The sequence below is a fragment of the Aquarana catesbeiana genome, linkage group LG01 (genome assembly GCF_042186555.1).
Source record: "Aquarana catesbeiana isolate 2022-GZ linkage group LG01, ASM4218655v1, whole genome shotgun sequence".
In the NCBI taxonomy this organism is placed as follows: Eukaryota; Metazoa; Chordata; class Amphibia; order Anura; family Ranidae; genus Aquarana; species Aquarana catesbeiana.
This window is the reverse complement of record NC_133324.1, coordinates 953,339,294-953,357,082: the sequence shown is the minus strand read 5'-3', so window position 1 is coordinate 953,357,082 and position 17,789 is coordinate 953,339,294. Positions and strand designations below refer to the sequence as shown.

General features: G+C 45.8%; 1 protein-coding gene across 1 annotated transcript in view; it reads right to left on the bottom strand.

The window, feature by feature from the left end:
• Nucleotides 1-17,789, bottom strand: part of ARID3C (AT-rich interaction domain 3C) — a 256,684-nt gene that overhangs the window by 220,763 nt on the left and 18,132 nt on the right. Inside the window, exon 2 of the mRNA XM_073611666.1 lies at nt 12,356-13,039. Coding sequence (XP_073467767.1) covers nt 12,356-13,039 — 684 coding nt within the window. The remainder of the gene's footprint in view (nt 1-12,355; nt 13,040-17,789) is intronic.

Here is a 17,789-nt window from a genome sequence, read left to right as displayed (position 1 = left end):
GCCACTGAATAGGTGACATGTCAATACTAAGAAAAAGCATTTTGAGAAATCAAAGTAAAAATAAATCATCTAGTATTGTTGAATTTAGAGGAATGCGGTCTGGAATGCCAGGCGGTGCTGCGAACAAAGCCGAGTGGACGGGGCACCTGTAACAACAACAGCACCTGGGAGATGAAAAAACAGACAGCCGGCTGGGGAGCATCCCGCCATTGAGGAGCAGGCAGTGAGACCCACACACCCTGAGGACCAGTCCTGCGACCGGTTCAACCAGTGCTCCGCCTCACACGCTCTTTGTGGAAGAGGCCAAAGGAGCGGAACTGGTTGATTCAATCAATAAGATTCTTCATGTCACCTCAATAACATTATTTCCAGTTTAACCACTCCGGCCTCGTCAATGTCACCTTGCGGGATTTTCCATCCTTAAAAGTTGAACTTTAATCTGATTATATTTTGCCTACCCTCTTAGCAACATGATGATGACATTTCTAAATAAAACCTTTCCGTTTTCATTACATTCCTTATTTTGGACCAAGTGATGGACCCCCCAATCCATGCGCCTGGCCCCTAATCTACATTCAGGGCGCCGGACGCATGGATTTCAATGGGGTTTTTTTTTCTTAAAGCACATGATTAGAGCCTGAGGCTCTAATTGGCTTAAAAAAAGGGTGGGCTTGGGGCGCAGAGCACTGTGCCCTGAGCCCACCCAGTTGTGTGACATTAATATTGGCTATTGTCTTCCTGATTCACCTCCCAGCCAATCAGGAAGCAGGTCCTGAAACCCGATTGGCCAGGGAGTCTTAGGACCCACTTCCTGTTTGCCTGGGAGGAGAAGCAATGGCCCAGGTGTCACGGCAAGCTGCAGCAGGTGGAGGGGCAGATTCCAGGAGCCCTACCCCGCATCACCAGCACCAGCTTCTAAGGTAAGGACATTGATTGATGGCATCTGAACCGTCCACACGGGGGGTGCTAGTGTGAGCGAGGGGGCCAGGGGCAGCTTCCAGGAGCCCGCACCACCTCCGATTCCCATCTGTCTCCCATGGGGGGGGGGGTGGCTATTGGACATGGATGTTGCCCAACCCATCTGGGTGGGGGGGGTCATGTGCTAGTGAGGGGGCCAGGGGCAGCTTGCAGGAGCCCACACCACCTCCGATTCCCGTCCGTCAACCACACAATGGGGGGTGGCGTATGGCACGAGTGAGGGGAGCAGGTTTTTTGAGCACCAGCTGCCATTGATCACAAGGCCTTTATGGGTGGGTGTCAGTCCGGAGGAGTGGGCATTCTTAGGCAGGCTGTATTTGCGTAGGAAGTGCCCACATGTGAAGCTGAACCTCTATGATGGAAATAACAGAAATCCAGTGAGTGAAAGTGTCAGGGACAGGTGGCAGTCAGGCTGAGCAGGAAAGAGCTAGATGATGCTGGGCATCCTCTGCCCAATGCTAAATGCCATACATGATGTCAAGAGATACAGGAGGCTTTATCCACCAAAAAAGTGAACGTAGAAGCTTCCCTTGCATTTCTAAGAAATGTGAGGGCATGAGGCATATTCTGCCATTAGCATTTGTCGCCCCGGGCAAATGTTCACAAATAGGAATTTAAAGAACTCCACTAAGTGGTAATTACATGTCCACTGGACACATACTTTACAGTACTGTGTCTCAATTCTAGGAAACTATACCAAAAAAACAAGCTATTTATAGGATCTGCCTGTAACAGTTAGTAACTCTAGAAAGCATTAAAAAAAATGAGGACCTGTGTTTGGCCACGCCTCTCTCAGGTGCCAATAGCACTTTCCAGGTATTGGCATTTTTTAACCCTTTTTGAAAAAGTCATCCTTGAGCTCCAAACCTGTGACTTTGCCTACACTGAGATGATGTCATCAGTCAGCTGCAGGCAGGAGGAAGCATTTCCTCAGTCCCCCCCCCCCCAGTGATCAGACTGCAACATTGTCAAGTTGTAGTCCACAGGAAGAAAAAAAGAAAAAACACAATCGCCGCACACCAACAAAGGCCAGGTATACAGCTTCAGCCTGGCTCCGTTCAGGCCATGCCCCTCCAACGCGTTTCATCCCATCCCCGGGGAATAGTCATGGAAGAGCCATTTGTGTCATAAGAGTTATTAATGTAGTTGATGGGCACAGACACAGATTTCCCCAGTCTCCCCTCCCCCAGTTATCAGACTGTGCACTGTAAATTTGTAGCAAATCACAAGGTGCGCGGCTACAGCAAGGGGCTGATCTGTGTTAGACATTCATGAACACGGCCAAGAACAGACACCAGGATTTACATGATTGTGCCATCTCTGAACCAACGTCTCCAGGAAGTAGATAACCACCCTAGGTGATGCCTGAGTGCCATCCTATTGGAGTCCTATTGGGAGTACTGTCACCTCTACGGGAGGTAATAAATGCCTGTAAGTCTTTTACTGAAGCATTACTAAGCATGCACAGGCTTAACATGCGTTAATTTGTTACGGGGTGCATTGCGTTAAGGATGCTCTATCATTGTGAATGGGCTGACACTGCACCACAATGGATGAAAAAAGCGTACATGACCCTTTTTTAACGACGCAGCGCCCCACAACACGCCATGTTAGCCCTGAATCTTCAATGGGTAGACCGTTCAGGTCACCTGGACTGGATATGGAAGAAGCATCTTGGCCGACCTTCACCCCCCCCCCCAAACTTTCTGTCATTCCGCTCCTATCCCACTGCTCTCAAATAGTAAGATTTATTTTTTTAATATTTTTTTCGGAGAACCTTCCTCGTACTTCCTGAATTCTTACCTAGATGATAATAATGTACCCAGTTGCCCGCATTCTCCACCAATTCCTATGTGATGCTTCCCAGGAGGCCTCAGTGTACTTTACAGCGCATGCATTACAGCGTGTGATTAGGGGGCTGGCTGTAGACATGTGCACTGCCGAAAAATTTGTTCATTTTCGTTTTCGTTTCATTTGTTTGTTTGTTTTTTTGTTTTTTCGGGTCATTCGTTATGATCACAACTCGTAAATTCGAAAAATGTGAAAATTCGTAAATTCGAAAATTTGTAAATTTGTAAATCTAAAAATAAGAAAGAAAATCCGGAAATCCGAAAGGATAACTAACTAAATAACTAATAATAACTAAGTATTAAATTATAGGAATTTCCTTTCAAATTTGACTCTTAGTGAGCGTAACGAATATGAATTTATCCAACGTTCCGAATCATTCCGAAATAACGAATGCTGCATCTAAACAAATGGAACGGAACAAATTTATAGTGAATAATAAAATTAGTAATAGAAACGTTTTAATTATTATTATTGTTATTATTATTAATTCGTTAGGTTCCATTCGTTTAGCTACGGCGTTCGTTATTTCGGATAATTCGGAACTTCCGATAAATTCGTATTCGTTACGATCACTAGCAGCCAAATTTGAAAGGAAATTCCAATACCTATAATTTAATAGATAGTATTAGTTAGTTATTATTTCAGATTTTCGAATTTGCGAATTGACAAATTTACGAATTTGGGAATTTACACATTTACGAATTTTTAAATATTCGAATTTACGAATATTCAGAAAAATATGTTAAAAAGGGTTTTCGTTAATTCGGATAATTCCGATTGAAAGAATTTGTCGAAATCCGTTAAAGATGGTAGGGCTGCTGCTCCTCACTCCGGGGTCGTTGCTTCTCCTCCCGGCCAAACAGGAAGTGGGTCCTGAGAACCGATTGGCTGGGAATCCTAAGACTCCCTGGCCAGTCGGGTCTCGGGACCCACTTCCTGTTCGGCTGGGAGGAGAATCAGGAAGACAATAGCAAATATTAATTGGCTATAGTCACACAAGTGGGTGGGCTTGGGGCGCAGTGCTCTGCGCCCCGAGCCCACCCTTTTTTTGAAGCCAATTAAAGTCTCAAGCTCTAATCACGTGCTTCAAAAAAAATAAAAATAAATAAATAACCCATTAAAATCCATGCATCCGGCACCCTGCATGTAGAATAGGGGCCAGGCACATGGATTAGGGGGGCGGCGCCCATGAGCCCTGTATGGTCGGGCCACCACTGCTAGGATGACAACGCTGCTCCTCCATAGGTAGAGTGCAGTAAGCGTTGTCACCCTAGGACAGGAAGTGTGTTACTGGCAGGATCCCCAGGTGAAAATAAAGTTCTGGGGTCTTCAATATGCCATATTTAGTATATCTGATATTGGTAACGTACTCAATGGATGAGGTTGGGTGGGGATCCTTTGTTCTGCAGGAAGACCTATTCCTGGCTGGTAGGTAAGGTTACCGATCGGCCCCGCCCCCGGCGTTAATCTCCCCTCGCACTCCATCTTCCTCTCTGATGTCGGCAGGTTATTGTTTTGGGATAAATAAGATAAAATGTGTCAGGTAGTGAGATCTTATCAGCACCACTTGAAGACAATACCAGGCTTCCTTCCGCCTAACCCCCTCCTCCCCCCCTCCTCCTCGTTCCGCCTCAGTAGAATCCTAAAACGTCAATCGTCTCACTGTGCACAACATTTCTAGGAAGCAGAGCATCGCGGCGGAATGGGACGCGGAAATTCAGTGCTGCAGGTGATTCCGCGAAGTCTTGGACTGCTGAACGAATGTTCGGGTCTCTGTGATGCGTGAATGCGTGTGCGTTCCCATGTGCGTTGCTGCATCACGTGAGATTGCGTGTTAGGCCTCAGGCACACAGGCAAAAAAATTAAAAATGCTGCTGTTAGATGCGTCCACCACTGAAAGCAACTCTAGGTTTCCTAATGTGCATATGCACGCTGCGTCGTCTACAGGATTTAGAGCAGCGTTTAGAGGCGTAGAAAAAAATGCCACAAAACTGCGTTCAGAGAGGAGTTTTCCAGCATCATTTACATCCATACATGTGTAAACGCGTGTAAACGCGCATAAATGCGCCTAAAACGCATGCATTTATTATAATGGCTTAAATAAATTATTATTTTAGCTAGTAGAATGAGTTTACCCTCATACACATTTAAGCCCAGTATGCGTGCAATCGCGCATAAGCAAGCATATATACGCTCGTAAACGCGCTTAAAAACGCAATGCAAGAGGCATTTTTTTTTTAGCTAAATTCTGGTGGAAAAAATGCGGCATATTTTCATATATCCGGATGCATGAGACCTTAGCCTGGCTATACATGGAGTAAATTTTTTTCCTGCAACCATTGTCTGCCACTGGGAGAAGACAGTTATTATCGCTGGTGGCTATAGCATCCGCTAGCGATAATCGCAATAGAATCCAGCTGATCAATCAATCAATTTGGTACATTAAGCTTGCCCATTAATGGTTCAAATCTCGGCTGCAGTGACGGCTGGTGCTCCAGCCGGGGGGTGGGGGGGTCGGACGGCACATCCTCCCCACCCCCCCCGTACCAGCCAACATGATCGTTTCCCCTCTCGGGCAATCGGGCTCCTCCCGCTTCCTGATTGGCTGCAAGTAGAAGCAGGAAGATAATAGAGAATATTAATTCGCTATTGTCATACAACTGGGAGGGCTCACTTCCTGATTGGCTGGGAGTAGAAGCAGGCAGATAATAGAGAATATTAATTTGCTATTGTCATACAACTGGGTGGGCTCAGGATGCAGTGCCCTGCGCCCCGAGCTTACCCTTTTTTGAAGCCTATTAGAGCCTCTGGCTTTAATCATGTGCTTAAAAAAAACATTGGAATGTTTTCACCCTGCATACAGATTAGGGGGGCAGTGCCCCTGTGCCCCATATGGAGCGGCTTTTAGCGCTGTCATACTTTGAATGACAATTTTGCGGTCAAGCAACACTGTAACACTATGAACTTTTTTAGCATTTTGTTCACACAAATAGAGCTTTGTTTGATGGTATTTAATCACCTCTGGGTTTATTATTTTTTGCTAAATTAATGAAAAAAGCCTGAAAAAGTTTTTCTTCGTTTCGGTTATAAATAATTGTTCTTCATCAATTTTAGTGATTGGGTTTTCTTCTACTTTAAGGCTGAACTCCAGGCCCAAACAATAGCCACAAAGGATATACACCCACTTTGTGTGCACCAATGCAAATGCCTTTGCAAACCCCGATATTAGCTTGTAAAAGTAGGAGTGACATCATCACTAGCCTGTGCAGAGAGCAGAGCTGTGGGAGTAGCCCAGCAGGATCCACCCACTACAGAAAACTACAGGAGGGGTGGAGACAAGGCCAGTCACCCTGTACCAGGAGGGGAAGCAGAGCTGTGGGGCGGGCCTAGCAGGATCCACCCACTACAGAAAACTACGGGAGGGGTGGAGACAAGGCCAGTCACCCTGTACCAGGAGGGGAAGCAGAGCTGTGGGAGGAGCCCAGCAGGATCCATCCACTACAGAAAATGACAGGAGGGGTGGGGACAAGGCCAGTCACCCCTATACCAGGAGAAAGAGCAGAGCTGTGGGAGGGGCCTAGCAGGATCCACCCACTACAGAAAACTACGGGAGGGGTGGAGACAAGGCCAGTCACCCTGTACCAGGAGGGGAAGCAGAGCTGTGGGAGGAGCCCAGCAGGATCCACCTACTACAAAAATCTACAGGAGGGGTGGAGACAAGGCCAGTCATTCTGTACCAAGAGAGAGAGCAGAGCTGTGGGAGGAGCCCAGCAGGATCCACCCACTACAGAAATCTACAGGAGGGGTGGAGACAAGGCCAGTCACCCTTTACCAGGAGAGAGAGCAGAGCTATGGGAGGGGCCTAGCAGGATCCATCCACTACAGAAAATGACAGGAGGGGTGGAGACAAGGCCAGTCACCCTGTACCAGGAGAGAGAGCAGAGCTGTGGGAGGGGTCTAGCAGCATCCACCCACCACAGAAAACTACAGGAGGAGCGGAGATAAGGCCAGTCACCCTGTACCAGGAGAGAAAGCAGAGCTATGGGAGGGGCCTAGCAGGATCCACCCACTACAGAAAAGTCCAGGAGGGGTGGAGACAAGGCCAGTCACCCCTATACCAGGAGGAGAGCAGAGCTGTGGGAGGGGCCCAGAAGGCCACACCCATTACAGGCTGCCGGCAGAAAACTACAGGAGGGGCGGAGACAAGACCAGTCACCCTGCACAAGGAGAGAGAGCAGCAGTGAGCGGTCATAATACAGAAAGGAAAAATCTCACATTGGATTACTGCACAGATCTGGAAGAAATACACAAAACACACCAAGATTTAAAAGAAGACACATAACTGAAGGATTTAGATGGCATTTGCTTATACCGGAGTTCACCTTTAATATAAATCCAATGAAGAGATTCCACAATTGCCCTGAAGTTGTCATCTGTATGGCCGGTGTTGAAGAGCCAATGCTGAAGGATGGGAAGGCGTGAGTGCTGATTGCCCTGGTCTGTGGAATGTGAATGGGGGAACCCATCATTAAAGCCATTCCTCCTAAGACCCCTAATGGTTGTATTATGGGCTATTAGTGCCCCGTGGCAGTCTACAGATTATGGGATTACTGATGGCAGGTGCTAATCTACCTCTAGATTCTAATCTCTATTGTGGAGGGCCGGCTACCAATGTTGTTTTTTTATTTACACAACCCCTGACAAATAGACACAGTGCGACAAATGATCACCCCAGACGTGAAGACAATTGGGAACTTCCAGACAACATCAGGGTGTGTGAGGGCACCATGGCATCCCTAAGATGGACACTGTGGAGGAACCCTGGTGGTCAATGTGGAATGAAATATCTACATTGTCACCTTCAAGGGTCAGTCCACTTAGAAAGAATGATATCTCAGTGTTCGATGGACAGTGGAGATTTAAACTACCGGACACTTTCTTTAATCTCCTAGGCAGACCTAGGTACCCTGAGAGCCATTGCGGAGTGACAGTGGTGCTGAAGTGGAAAGTTGCAGTCTTTTGTGATCTGGGCCCTGGGCTGTCGTGGTGTAGACAAGTTCTTTCTGCCCCGGTCCATTTGTGTCAGAGAGACATCCACAAAAGACAGTTTGTGTTTCCTATGCTCTGATTGGCCCACAGCTATCACACAGTACCTGGGCCAACCAAAGCACCCTGTACCATGTGATTAGCTGTAGTCAATCACAGATCACTAGTAATTGCAGCTGTAACCCATTCATGACAATACATTGAAACAGCAATCAAAGTGTAAAAAAAAAATCCCTAATAAAGCCCCCCCTCCAGAGTAGTACAGTGTTAATATGGTGACACTGAACTACTTTGATGAAAGTATGTAAAAAAAAAATGTTAAAAAGTAAAAAAAAATGTTAAAAAATTATCTAAAAAAATTTTTTTTTTCTACATACTTTCACCAGCTAGTGTCCTTGATCACCGTCACACCAGTCATATGATGATGCTGTACTACATCGGTGATAGTATGTAGGAAAAAATTGTGAGAAAAAAATTAAATTTCCTAATTTTCCAAAAAAAAAAAAAATGACTTAAAAAACTCACCATGCCTCTTACTAAATACCTCAGACTGTCTACTTTACAAAAAGGGGTCATTTGGGGGGTATTTGTATTGTTCTGGCATTTTAAGGGCCTCAAGAAACAAGATAGGCCGTCAGTACATCAGGATTGATCAACTTTCAAATGTATATATCCCACAGTTTGTAGACGCTATAACTTTCACACAAACCAGTTAAAATACACTTAATGGGTTTTTTTTTTGTTTTTTGTTTTTTTAGCAAAGACATGTAGCAGTTGGCCTAAATTTATGAAGACATTTTTTGGATATGTTTTATAAGAGAAAGTAGAAAATATTGTTTTTTTTCAAAATTTTTCATTCTTTTTTCGTTTATGCGAGGGGGTCTTCAAAAAGTTTCCGCACTTTTTTATATTTAATAATAGTTTAAAAAAGTGCAGAAACTTTTTGAAGAACCCTTGTATAATAAAAAATAAAAACCTAGTGGTGATAAAATACCACCAAAAGAAAGCTCTATTTTTTTGACCAAAATTACAATAAAAAAAAATGACATCAATTTAATTTGAGTACAGAGTTGTATGACTGAGCAATTACCAGTTAAATTAGCACATTGCTAAATAGCAAAACAATTCCTTGGTCATGAATGGGGTAAAACCTCCTGGATCTCAATTGGTTAATATGGAGATCCTCCCTCCCTCCATGGCCAATTATATAGAGTTCCCTTTTGTGTCAATAACATCCCCCACTTTTCTCCGAAGACTTGCCATATGATTTTGGAGTGTCTGTGGGAATTGGTACCCATATGTGAGGTTAGGTACTGATGTTGGATAAGAAGACCTGGATCACACATTGGGCCCCACGTTGAGCGCCAAAAAAATATATAAAAAATTCCTGGCTCTCAATCTGCGTTCCAATTCCTCTCCAAGGTGTAACACTTAACTTCCTCCACACCAACCCTAACCAGCCATGTCTTTATGGAGTTGGCTTTGTAATCGGGGGAACAGTCATGGTTGAACAGAAAAAGGGTCTTCACCAAACTGTTACCACAAAGTTAGAAGACCACAATTGTCTACAATGTCTTTGTGGATTAACAGAACGTTAGTGACTGTTCTTGCAGAAGTCATAGCAAATATATTTGCAGTTTATCAACAAGGGTGGTTTGATATGGCATCAGAATGTATGCCAGCACAAACATGGCATGTCAAAAACATTTTTTTTTTTACATTTTTGGTGCAAACCATTCTAATCACTGTTAGCTTTTGGAAGCTCTCTGAAGCCGGCCATACCCTGAGAACATTTTCTCACAAAATTCTCTTGGTGGATGGACCTTCAACTAATGTCAGGGGAGCCTGCTGGAAAGTTTTTGGCAGACCAGCATTTCCATCCAATCAGATGCAGTCAAAGTTCGGGTATTTTGACAGCCACTGGCGAATACAATAGCCACTGGTGCATACATTAGCTCAGCGGGGGGGATTCGCCCTTTCAGCTGTTGAGCGAGGATGGAGATATCTAAAAGTACAAGGCCAGCCTAACTACACAGATCATCCATACCATAAAGTGCATTTATCATGCATGGCTATTGCCAAAGGAGATTGTAATTGTAAAAGTCTCAGTGAAAGGTATAGGAGTGGGTATTGCACCTTTGTGTGCATGCCCAGAAGTTCAAGTACCAGTCAGGGTATGAGATACGCTAGTATAAGGAATACAGATTTCAGTGATGAATATTCATATATATAGTATTTTTTTTTCCTACAATAACATAGAGTATTGCTTTTTATTTTATTTTTTTTTTAGCTTGGCACATGCACATTTTATTGTTTAGTGAGTGCACAAACTCAGACCGCACCTTATGCATTGAACATCAGTGTACAGCCAATCATATGAGAACACGGATTGCTACTGCGCATGCTAATTCATATACGCCAATACACGTTTCAATTGTACCTTTTCAGGTTGACCCTGATCTTTTTTTTTTTTTTATTATTAAGTAATTCAGAGATTCAATGATTTAGAATCCCAGTCCGCGCAGGTAATTGAGTTCTCCCTTATCTGCCTCTGACAATAATTCACCACGGCCTGGTATTATACATGTTTATATTCACCATAATGTCTAATCCTGGACTGTATGTACTGTAACAAGCTGAACATTCCTCTCGCCCATCAGCGCCCTTTGTACCCTATGATATTCCTGATACACGGCTTATAATCAAGCTGACAATAATGAAGCTTCTTCCTGCTGTGCGAGCAAAGCAAACCTTTCCTGAGAGAACCATGGAAGCCATCCACTCCCATTTCAGAAAATACCACTTAGGCAGGCCATACATGGTGCAAATTTGCACGATTCCCCCATCAACACAGACAGTGCTGACAAGGGAATTCCTCCTGCCGTGCAATTGTCTGGGTATAACTAGACTGTCAGATTTTTTTACATTTGATTGCTGCCGGCAGCTATAGCCGCTAGCAGTATTCATTGCGTTCTGCTAGCCGGAAAGCAGCCCCTGCTTTTATTATATTTTATATAAAGTGACGGTGAACCCAAAATCAAATAGACAGTTTAAATGGCTCTCAAGCCGTACAAAGCAATCATAGAAAACAGCCAAGCTGAGATGGAACTACAGCTCAAACATTACAGGGTTTTGCTGGTTTTTAAATCGGCATGTATGCAAAGTGGGGAGGCTTGCCCTCACTTCCTGTCCTGGAGACACAACAGGGAAAACTCAGTCAAGCAGAAAAAGCTATTTAGCCATTCTTTTCTGGGACAGGTATCCTCTTCTGGAATTCCTCCTCACCTCCTCCTCTAGGGACAACTGTCGTGTTTTGGTTCCCCTCAAAAGTGCGTTGAGCAGTTGGAGGGAGTTTTAACTGTGAGAGAGAAATCTGAGGCAGAAAATTACTTTTTGAAAATTTTCTGTAGCTGGGCCCAACTCTATGGTGGAGCACATATTGTATTCAAGTATTGATGCACTAAAGCCGTGTGCAGTACCCCTTGTATCATCTTGGACACCTTTGGTGATGGATATCTATTCCCTCTTCTGGCATTTTTAAGGAAATATCTGACTTTGTATGGATACCTTAAAAATTTTGGTCTGTTTATAAGTTTTTAGCTAGAGTCGGAAAAAAAAATAATTTTGTTGTTTATCCTGCCTCCATCTATCTCTCTGAAAACAGGCCATTTCCAATGACAAAAACAAACAATCTTTGTAGTTTTGTAGGTAGTTATGTGCAGCAATATAAAAAAATATATATAAATATATATATAAATATTGTCAAGAACACATTAGATTCAAGGAACTCACATACATTTTGCAGAGACAACAGAGATGCCCCATTTTCATTCCCCCTTCCAAGCCTTACAGAAACCAGAGTGTGATTGTAGAAAATAAAAATCTCTACTGAAAATAATTACTTAGGGTACAGCAATGGGGCCTCACACCACCCCAACAAGGGCACATTTGAATTATGAAATAAATACTTAAAAAGAAACACAAGTACACTTTCAATTTACATGGTTATAAAAAATGGAAAACCACTACCTTCACCTAACTCCCTGCCCCACCACCACCTGTTAGTAGATAAGTAGAGGTGTCTGGATAGTCAAAGCCTGCCTTCAGAATCCTTCTAGTTTCCAATATGATATACGCCACACAGTTACAGCCCACCTCCAAAACCCTGAACAGCAGAAGCTTTTCAAGGGCAGCTGAAGAAAGCCAATCACATTTAAGTAATGGTAGCCTCGTGAATGCTGATTGGCGAGGGTTCTGAACTGGACATATCTAGAGGTCAACATCAGGGGATCCAATGTAGACATCTCCTATTGGATTGTATCTAAAACATTATACAATTAGGATGGAGTAAGCAATTGATAGGACCCATGTCAGTTTTGATTTGCTGTATGTGTCTCCACTAAGGAGAATTCACCTTATATTAGTAACAAAGTTAAAGAAGAAGGCCCAGAATAATACAATTTTAGGTCTTGTGCCTTACCTGTTTAAACTGCTCCTCATATGTCCACTCATGATGGCCCGATTGTCCATTAGGAGATAAAGTGTTTGACTGGGAACTAGTATTTGGTAACTGTGATTGGTTGACCCTTGACAGTCCCTTGCTAGGTGAGCCAGGTTGTATATTTGAGTTCATCTCCATATGTTCCTCCTCTTCTTCTCCTTCCTCATCATCCATATCATCATCGTCAAAGTCCACCTCTTCTCCTTCACTTTTGTGCTTAGAGTCTTCATCCTCTGATTTCTGGATTGGGGTGTGAGGAAAGATCAGAGAAGTCCGGTTCTGGGATAAGATTGAGCTAGATGCTGTGGTAGTGGTCGATGTATTGGTGGTGTTCAAGATTGTGGGGGTGGTTACTGCTGCAGCGGCTGCTGCTCTTACAGCGGCTTGGTAATGGCGTATGGCCAACGCTTGTTGCTGGATACGTGACTCTACCAAACAACGCAGTTCTCTGTCTTTTTCCTGTCGTAGTTTTTCCTCCAAGGCCAAACGAGCAGCCTGTTGGCGCTGTAAGTTCTCCATGACAGCTTCTAGCCTCATTCCGCCACCTGTAGAGACTGTCTGAGGGGGCTGGGTAGGACGGGAAATGGGAAAAGGGGAGCCATGATGGGAAGAAGTAGCAACAAGGAGAGATGGGAGAGAGGAAGCGGTAGAGAATGCTGCTTGCTGGAAGTGGGGGACACAAGTAATTAGAAAGAAAAGGAAGGTGGTTGGTAGAGGTGAGAGAAAGAGGAGTGCAGAAAAACAATGAAGAAAGGAGTAGGATGGAAGAAGAGACAAGAGGGGAGGAAGAAGAGGTGATATAAGGGGTGGTAGAAAAAGAATGGGGATGGAAAAAGATTAAAGAAATGAGGAGAGTAAACAAAAGAGCAGGATAAGAAATGAGACAGGAGGGTAGAAAAGGAGAAGAGAGGAGACAGGAGGTATGGGGAGGAGAGGAAATAGAAGGGGAGGGGAAAAAAGGAGTGATGGGGAAAAGAGGCAACAGGAGAGGAAAGAAGATGGGTGGGAGGGAAGAAAATAAGGGAGGAAAGGAGAATAAGTTTAGAGGGGATGGAAGGGGTGGGGAAGAGAGGAGAGAGAAGGGGAGAAAAGTTGAGGGAATAGGGAAATGTGTGTAGAGGGGACAGGAGGAGTGGGAGGAGAGGAGACAGGAGAAAAGGAGAGGAGACAGAGGGGGTGTACAGGAGAGGTGGCAGGAGAAGTGGGGAGGAGAGGGGGCAGGAAGAGGGTTAAAAGGAGACAGAATGGGTGGGCAGGAGCATAGACAGGAAGGGTGGGGAAGAAGAGAAGATAGGGGTGGGGCGGAGAGGAGACAAGAGGAGCGGGGAAAGGAGAGGACAAGAGGGGTGGAAGTAATGGAAACAGGAGGAGTAGGGGAAGGAGAAGGGACAGAATTTGAGGGAAGGAGAACAGCCAAAACAGTGGGGAAGAAAGTGGACAGGAAGGGTGTGGAAGAGAGAAGACAAGAGGGGTGAGGAGGAGAGAAGACAGGAGTGGTGGGGAGGAGAGGAGACAGAAGGGGTAGTTAGGAGAGGGCCAGGAGGGGAGGGGATGAGAGGAGACAGGAGGGGAGGAGAGGAGACCAAAGTGGTAGGGAGAAGAGGCAGCAGGAGGGGAAGGGAGGAGACAGGAGTGAGGAGAAGAACAGACAGGAGAAGAGGATAGGAGACAGAAGGGGTAGCAAGAAGAGGAAAAAAGGGGACAGGAGAGGAGGGGAGGGGAGGAGAGGAGACAGAAGGAGTGAGAAGTAGAAGACACAGAGGGGGACAGGAGGGGAAGACAGAAGAGCAGGGTGGGGAGGAGAGTGGATAGGGGAAGGGAGGAGACAGGAGGAGTGAGGGGATGGAAGGAGACAGGAGGAGTGAAAAGTAGAGGAGACAGGAGGGGAGGAGAGGAGACCAAAGTGGTAGGGAGATGAGGGAGCAGGGGGAAGGGAGGAGACAGGAGTGAGGAAAAGAACAGACAGGAGAAGAGGAGAGGAGACAGAAGGGGTAGCAAGAAGATGAAAAAGAGGGGACAGGAGAGGAGGGGAGGAGAGCAGACAGAAGGAGTGAGAAGTAGAGGAGACAGAGGGGGACAAGAGGGGAAGACAGGAGATAGTAGGGTGGGGAGGAGAGAGGACAAAAAGGGAGGAGAGGAGACGGAAGTGGTAGGGAGAAGAGGGGTCAGGGGGAAGGTAGGAGACAGAAGGAGTGAGGGGTAGAATAGACAGAAGGAGAGGAGAGAGAAAAGGTAGCAAGAAGAGGGGACAGGGGAGGAAAGGAGACAGAAGGGGTAGAGAGGAGAGGGGGCATCAGGGGTGGACAGGAGACAGGAGGGGTGGTGTAGAGGGGAGACAGAAAGAAAGGAGAGGAGAGAGAAATGGTAGGGAGAAGAGGGGACGGGAGGGAGGGGAGATAGGATGAGTGAGGAGTAGAGAAAACCAGAGGAGAGGAGTCAGAATGGGCAGCAAAAAGAGTGGAAAGGAGAGGAGGAGTGAGGAGTAGAGGAGACAGGAGGAGAGGAGTCAGAATGGGTAGCAAGAGGAGGAGAGCGGAGGGGATGAGTGGGGAGACGGGAGGGGAGGAGAGGAGACAGAAGAGATAGAGAGGAGGGGAGAGAAGAGGGGACAGGAGGGGAGGAGTGGGGAGACAGGAGGGGAGGAGAGGAGACAGAAGATATAGAGAGGAGGGGGGGAGAAGAGGGGACAGGAGGGGAGGAGTGGGGAGACAGGAGGGGAGGAGAGGAGACAGAAGAGATAGAGAGGAGGGGGGGGAGAAGAGACGACAGGAGGCGAGGAGTGTAGACAGGAGGGGTGTAGAGTAGAGGTGACAGGTGGGGTGGGGGGGAAGGGAGCCAGGAAGGGTGGGGAGGAGAGGAGACAGGAGCAGTGGGTATGGGAGTAGGCAAGGGGGGTGAGGGGGAGGGGAGACAGAAGCGGTAAAGAGAAGAGGGGACAGGAGAGGAGACAGGAGGGGTGGCAAATGACAGGAATAAAAAGAAATTCAAATTAAAATTAGAATTAAAAGAAAAGCATTCCAAATTCAGCATCAGATATAAGAAGGAAGAAACAGAAATATACCATAGCAAAGAAAGTTATATTTATAGAAGAGAATAAAAATGAAATCAGAACAATAAAAACAAAAAGTCAAGCATTAAAATGATTGAGCACACAGAAAAAATAAGGAAACAATTGATGATAACATGGAAGGGAAAAAAAAGGAAGGAAAAGGCCGAGAAAAGCAGAAGTAAGGAAAGAGATATAGGAAGGAGTGCAGAGAGATGGACGGGGGGGGGGGGGGGGGGGCGTGGGGTGGGGGGAGGGGAAAGGTGGACAAACAGAAAAATGAAGACTGTTATTTCAGCAATTATATGAACTGAACACAGACTATAATTCAGGTATATGACATTTCTACCGATCAATAGGCAAACACAGGAAATCTGATCGCTGATTAGTGCATAGCGGGGACATTTGTGTATATACAGCGACATCTCTCCATATCTATTTCTCTATATACAGTATAAAACATTTTCAGCAAGCAGCCAACCAATCCCACATACTGGACCATTTTCTTATTTAGGTTATAACACACCTCCTGAAAATGCCGTTGTTCTGGCCGCCATGCGGATCCCCCCCCCTGAATTCAATCGTGACCTGGAACCACCAGTTGCGGCAGGAGAAGTCAATACTCCACCTCTGGCTGCTTCTCTTGTCTCCCTGGCTCAGGGAGTATTGAAGACTGAGGATCAGCATGAGAACCATTTTTTATTGGCCTTACTAGGCAGGAAAAACACTTAGGGCCCATTCAGAGCTATGTATTGGGGTAACACACGTTACTGGCATGCACGGAAACGCTGGGGAACGCACGGCGCTCTCTGAGAGGTTCCAACTGCATAGAATGGCTCCTAAACGTATAAATACAAAGGCAGGCAAATTTTTTTTTTCATTTTATTTTATAATCTTAGATTGCATCTCGCTGTCTGTAATGATTTGTAATAAAAGAGAATTATTCCAGATAATCTTTATTATAGATTTATAGAGTCTCGTCTGCGGAATCCGATAAGTCAATCGGGAAATTCATCTCCTAACCTTTTCTTGATTCAGATTTCTAATGAGTTTTCTGGTTTGTTTTCCTTGTTGTACATTAACGTGATTTAATATTATGGACACCACTTGCCCTCTCGATTTCCCCAGAGCTATGATTTAAAGAGAACCTGTCATTAAAAGGATCAGTCCACCCGAGCGTGACAGATATAGGCGGAGCTTGGAGGGCGAGTCAGCCTCTGGATTACCCGGCAGTAAGATGTCCCTGTTATCATTCCTGACTCTGCTCCTGGGCACATGGTGTTTTGGGTGTTTCCACCAACCTTTGCGTGTTCCAGATCCTCTTGTTACTACCTTCTGCGTGATATAAAATAAAGAAATATCTAGCAGGGATGGTGGGAACCCCTCATAATGGGCACAGAGGGTATACAGACCTGGAGACTCAGCACAGGGATGGTGGGAGCCTTTCATAATGGGCACAGAAGATGTGCAGACCTGGGAAGTCAGCACAGGGATGGTGGGAACCCCTCATAATGGGCACATCAGGTGTACAGACCCGGGAACTCAGCACAGGGATGGTGGGAACCCCTCATAATGGGCACAGCAGGTGTACAGACCCAGGAACTCATCACAGGGATGGTGGGAACCCCTCATAATGGGCACAGCAGGTGTACAGACCTGGGAACTCAGCTCAGGGATGGTGAAAACCCCACATAATGGGCACAGCAGGTGTACAGACCTGGGAAGTCAGCACAGGGATGGTGGGAACCCCTCATAATGGGCACAGCAGGTGTACAGACCTGGGAATTAAGTGTAGGGATGGTGGAAACCCTTCATAATGGGCACAGAAGATGTACATACCTGGGAAGTCAGCACAGTGATGGTGGTAACCCTTCATAATGGGCACAGAAGATGTACAGACCTGGGTAAGTCAGCACAGGGATAGTGGGAACCCTTCATAATGGGCACAGCAGGTGTACAGACCTGGAGACTCAGCACAGGGATGGTGGGAACCCCTCATAATGGGCACAGAAGATGTGCAGACCTGGGAACTCAGCACAAGGATGGTGGGAACTCCTCATAATGGGTAAAGCAGGTGTACAGACCTGGGAACTAAGTGCAGGGATGGTGGGAACCCCTCATAATGGGCACAGCAGGTGTACAGACCCGGGAACTCAGTTCAGGGATTGTAGGAACCCCTCATAATGGCACAGCAGGTGTACAGAACTGGGAATTAAGTGCAGGGATGGTGGAAACCCTTTATAATGGGCACAGAAGATGTACAGACCCGGGAACTCAAAACAGGGATGGTGGGAACCCCTCATAATGGGCACAGCAGGTGAGAACTTAGCACAGGAATCTCACCAACAGAGTCCTTTAAGAGATAGA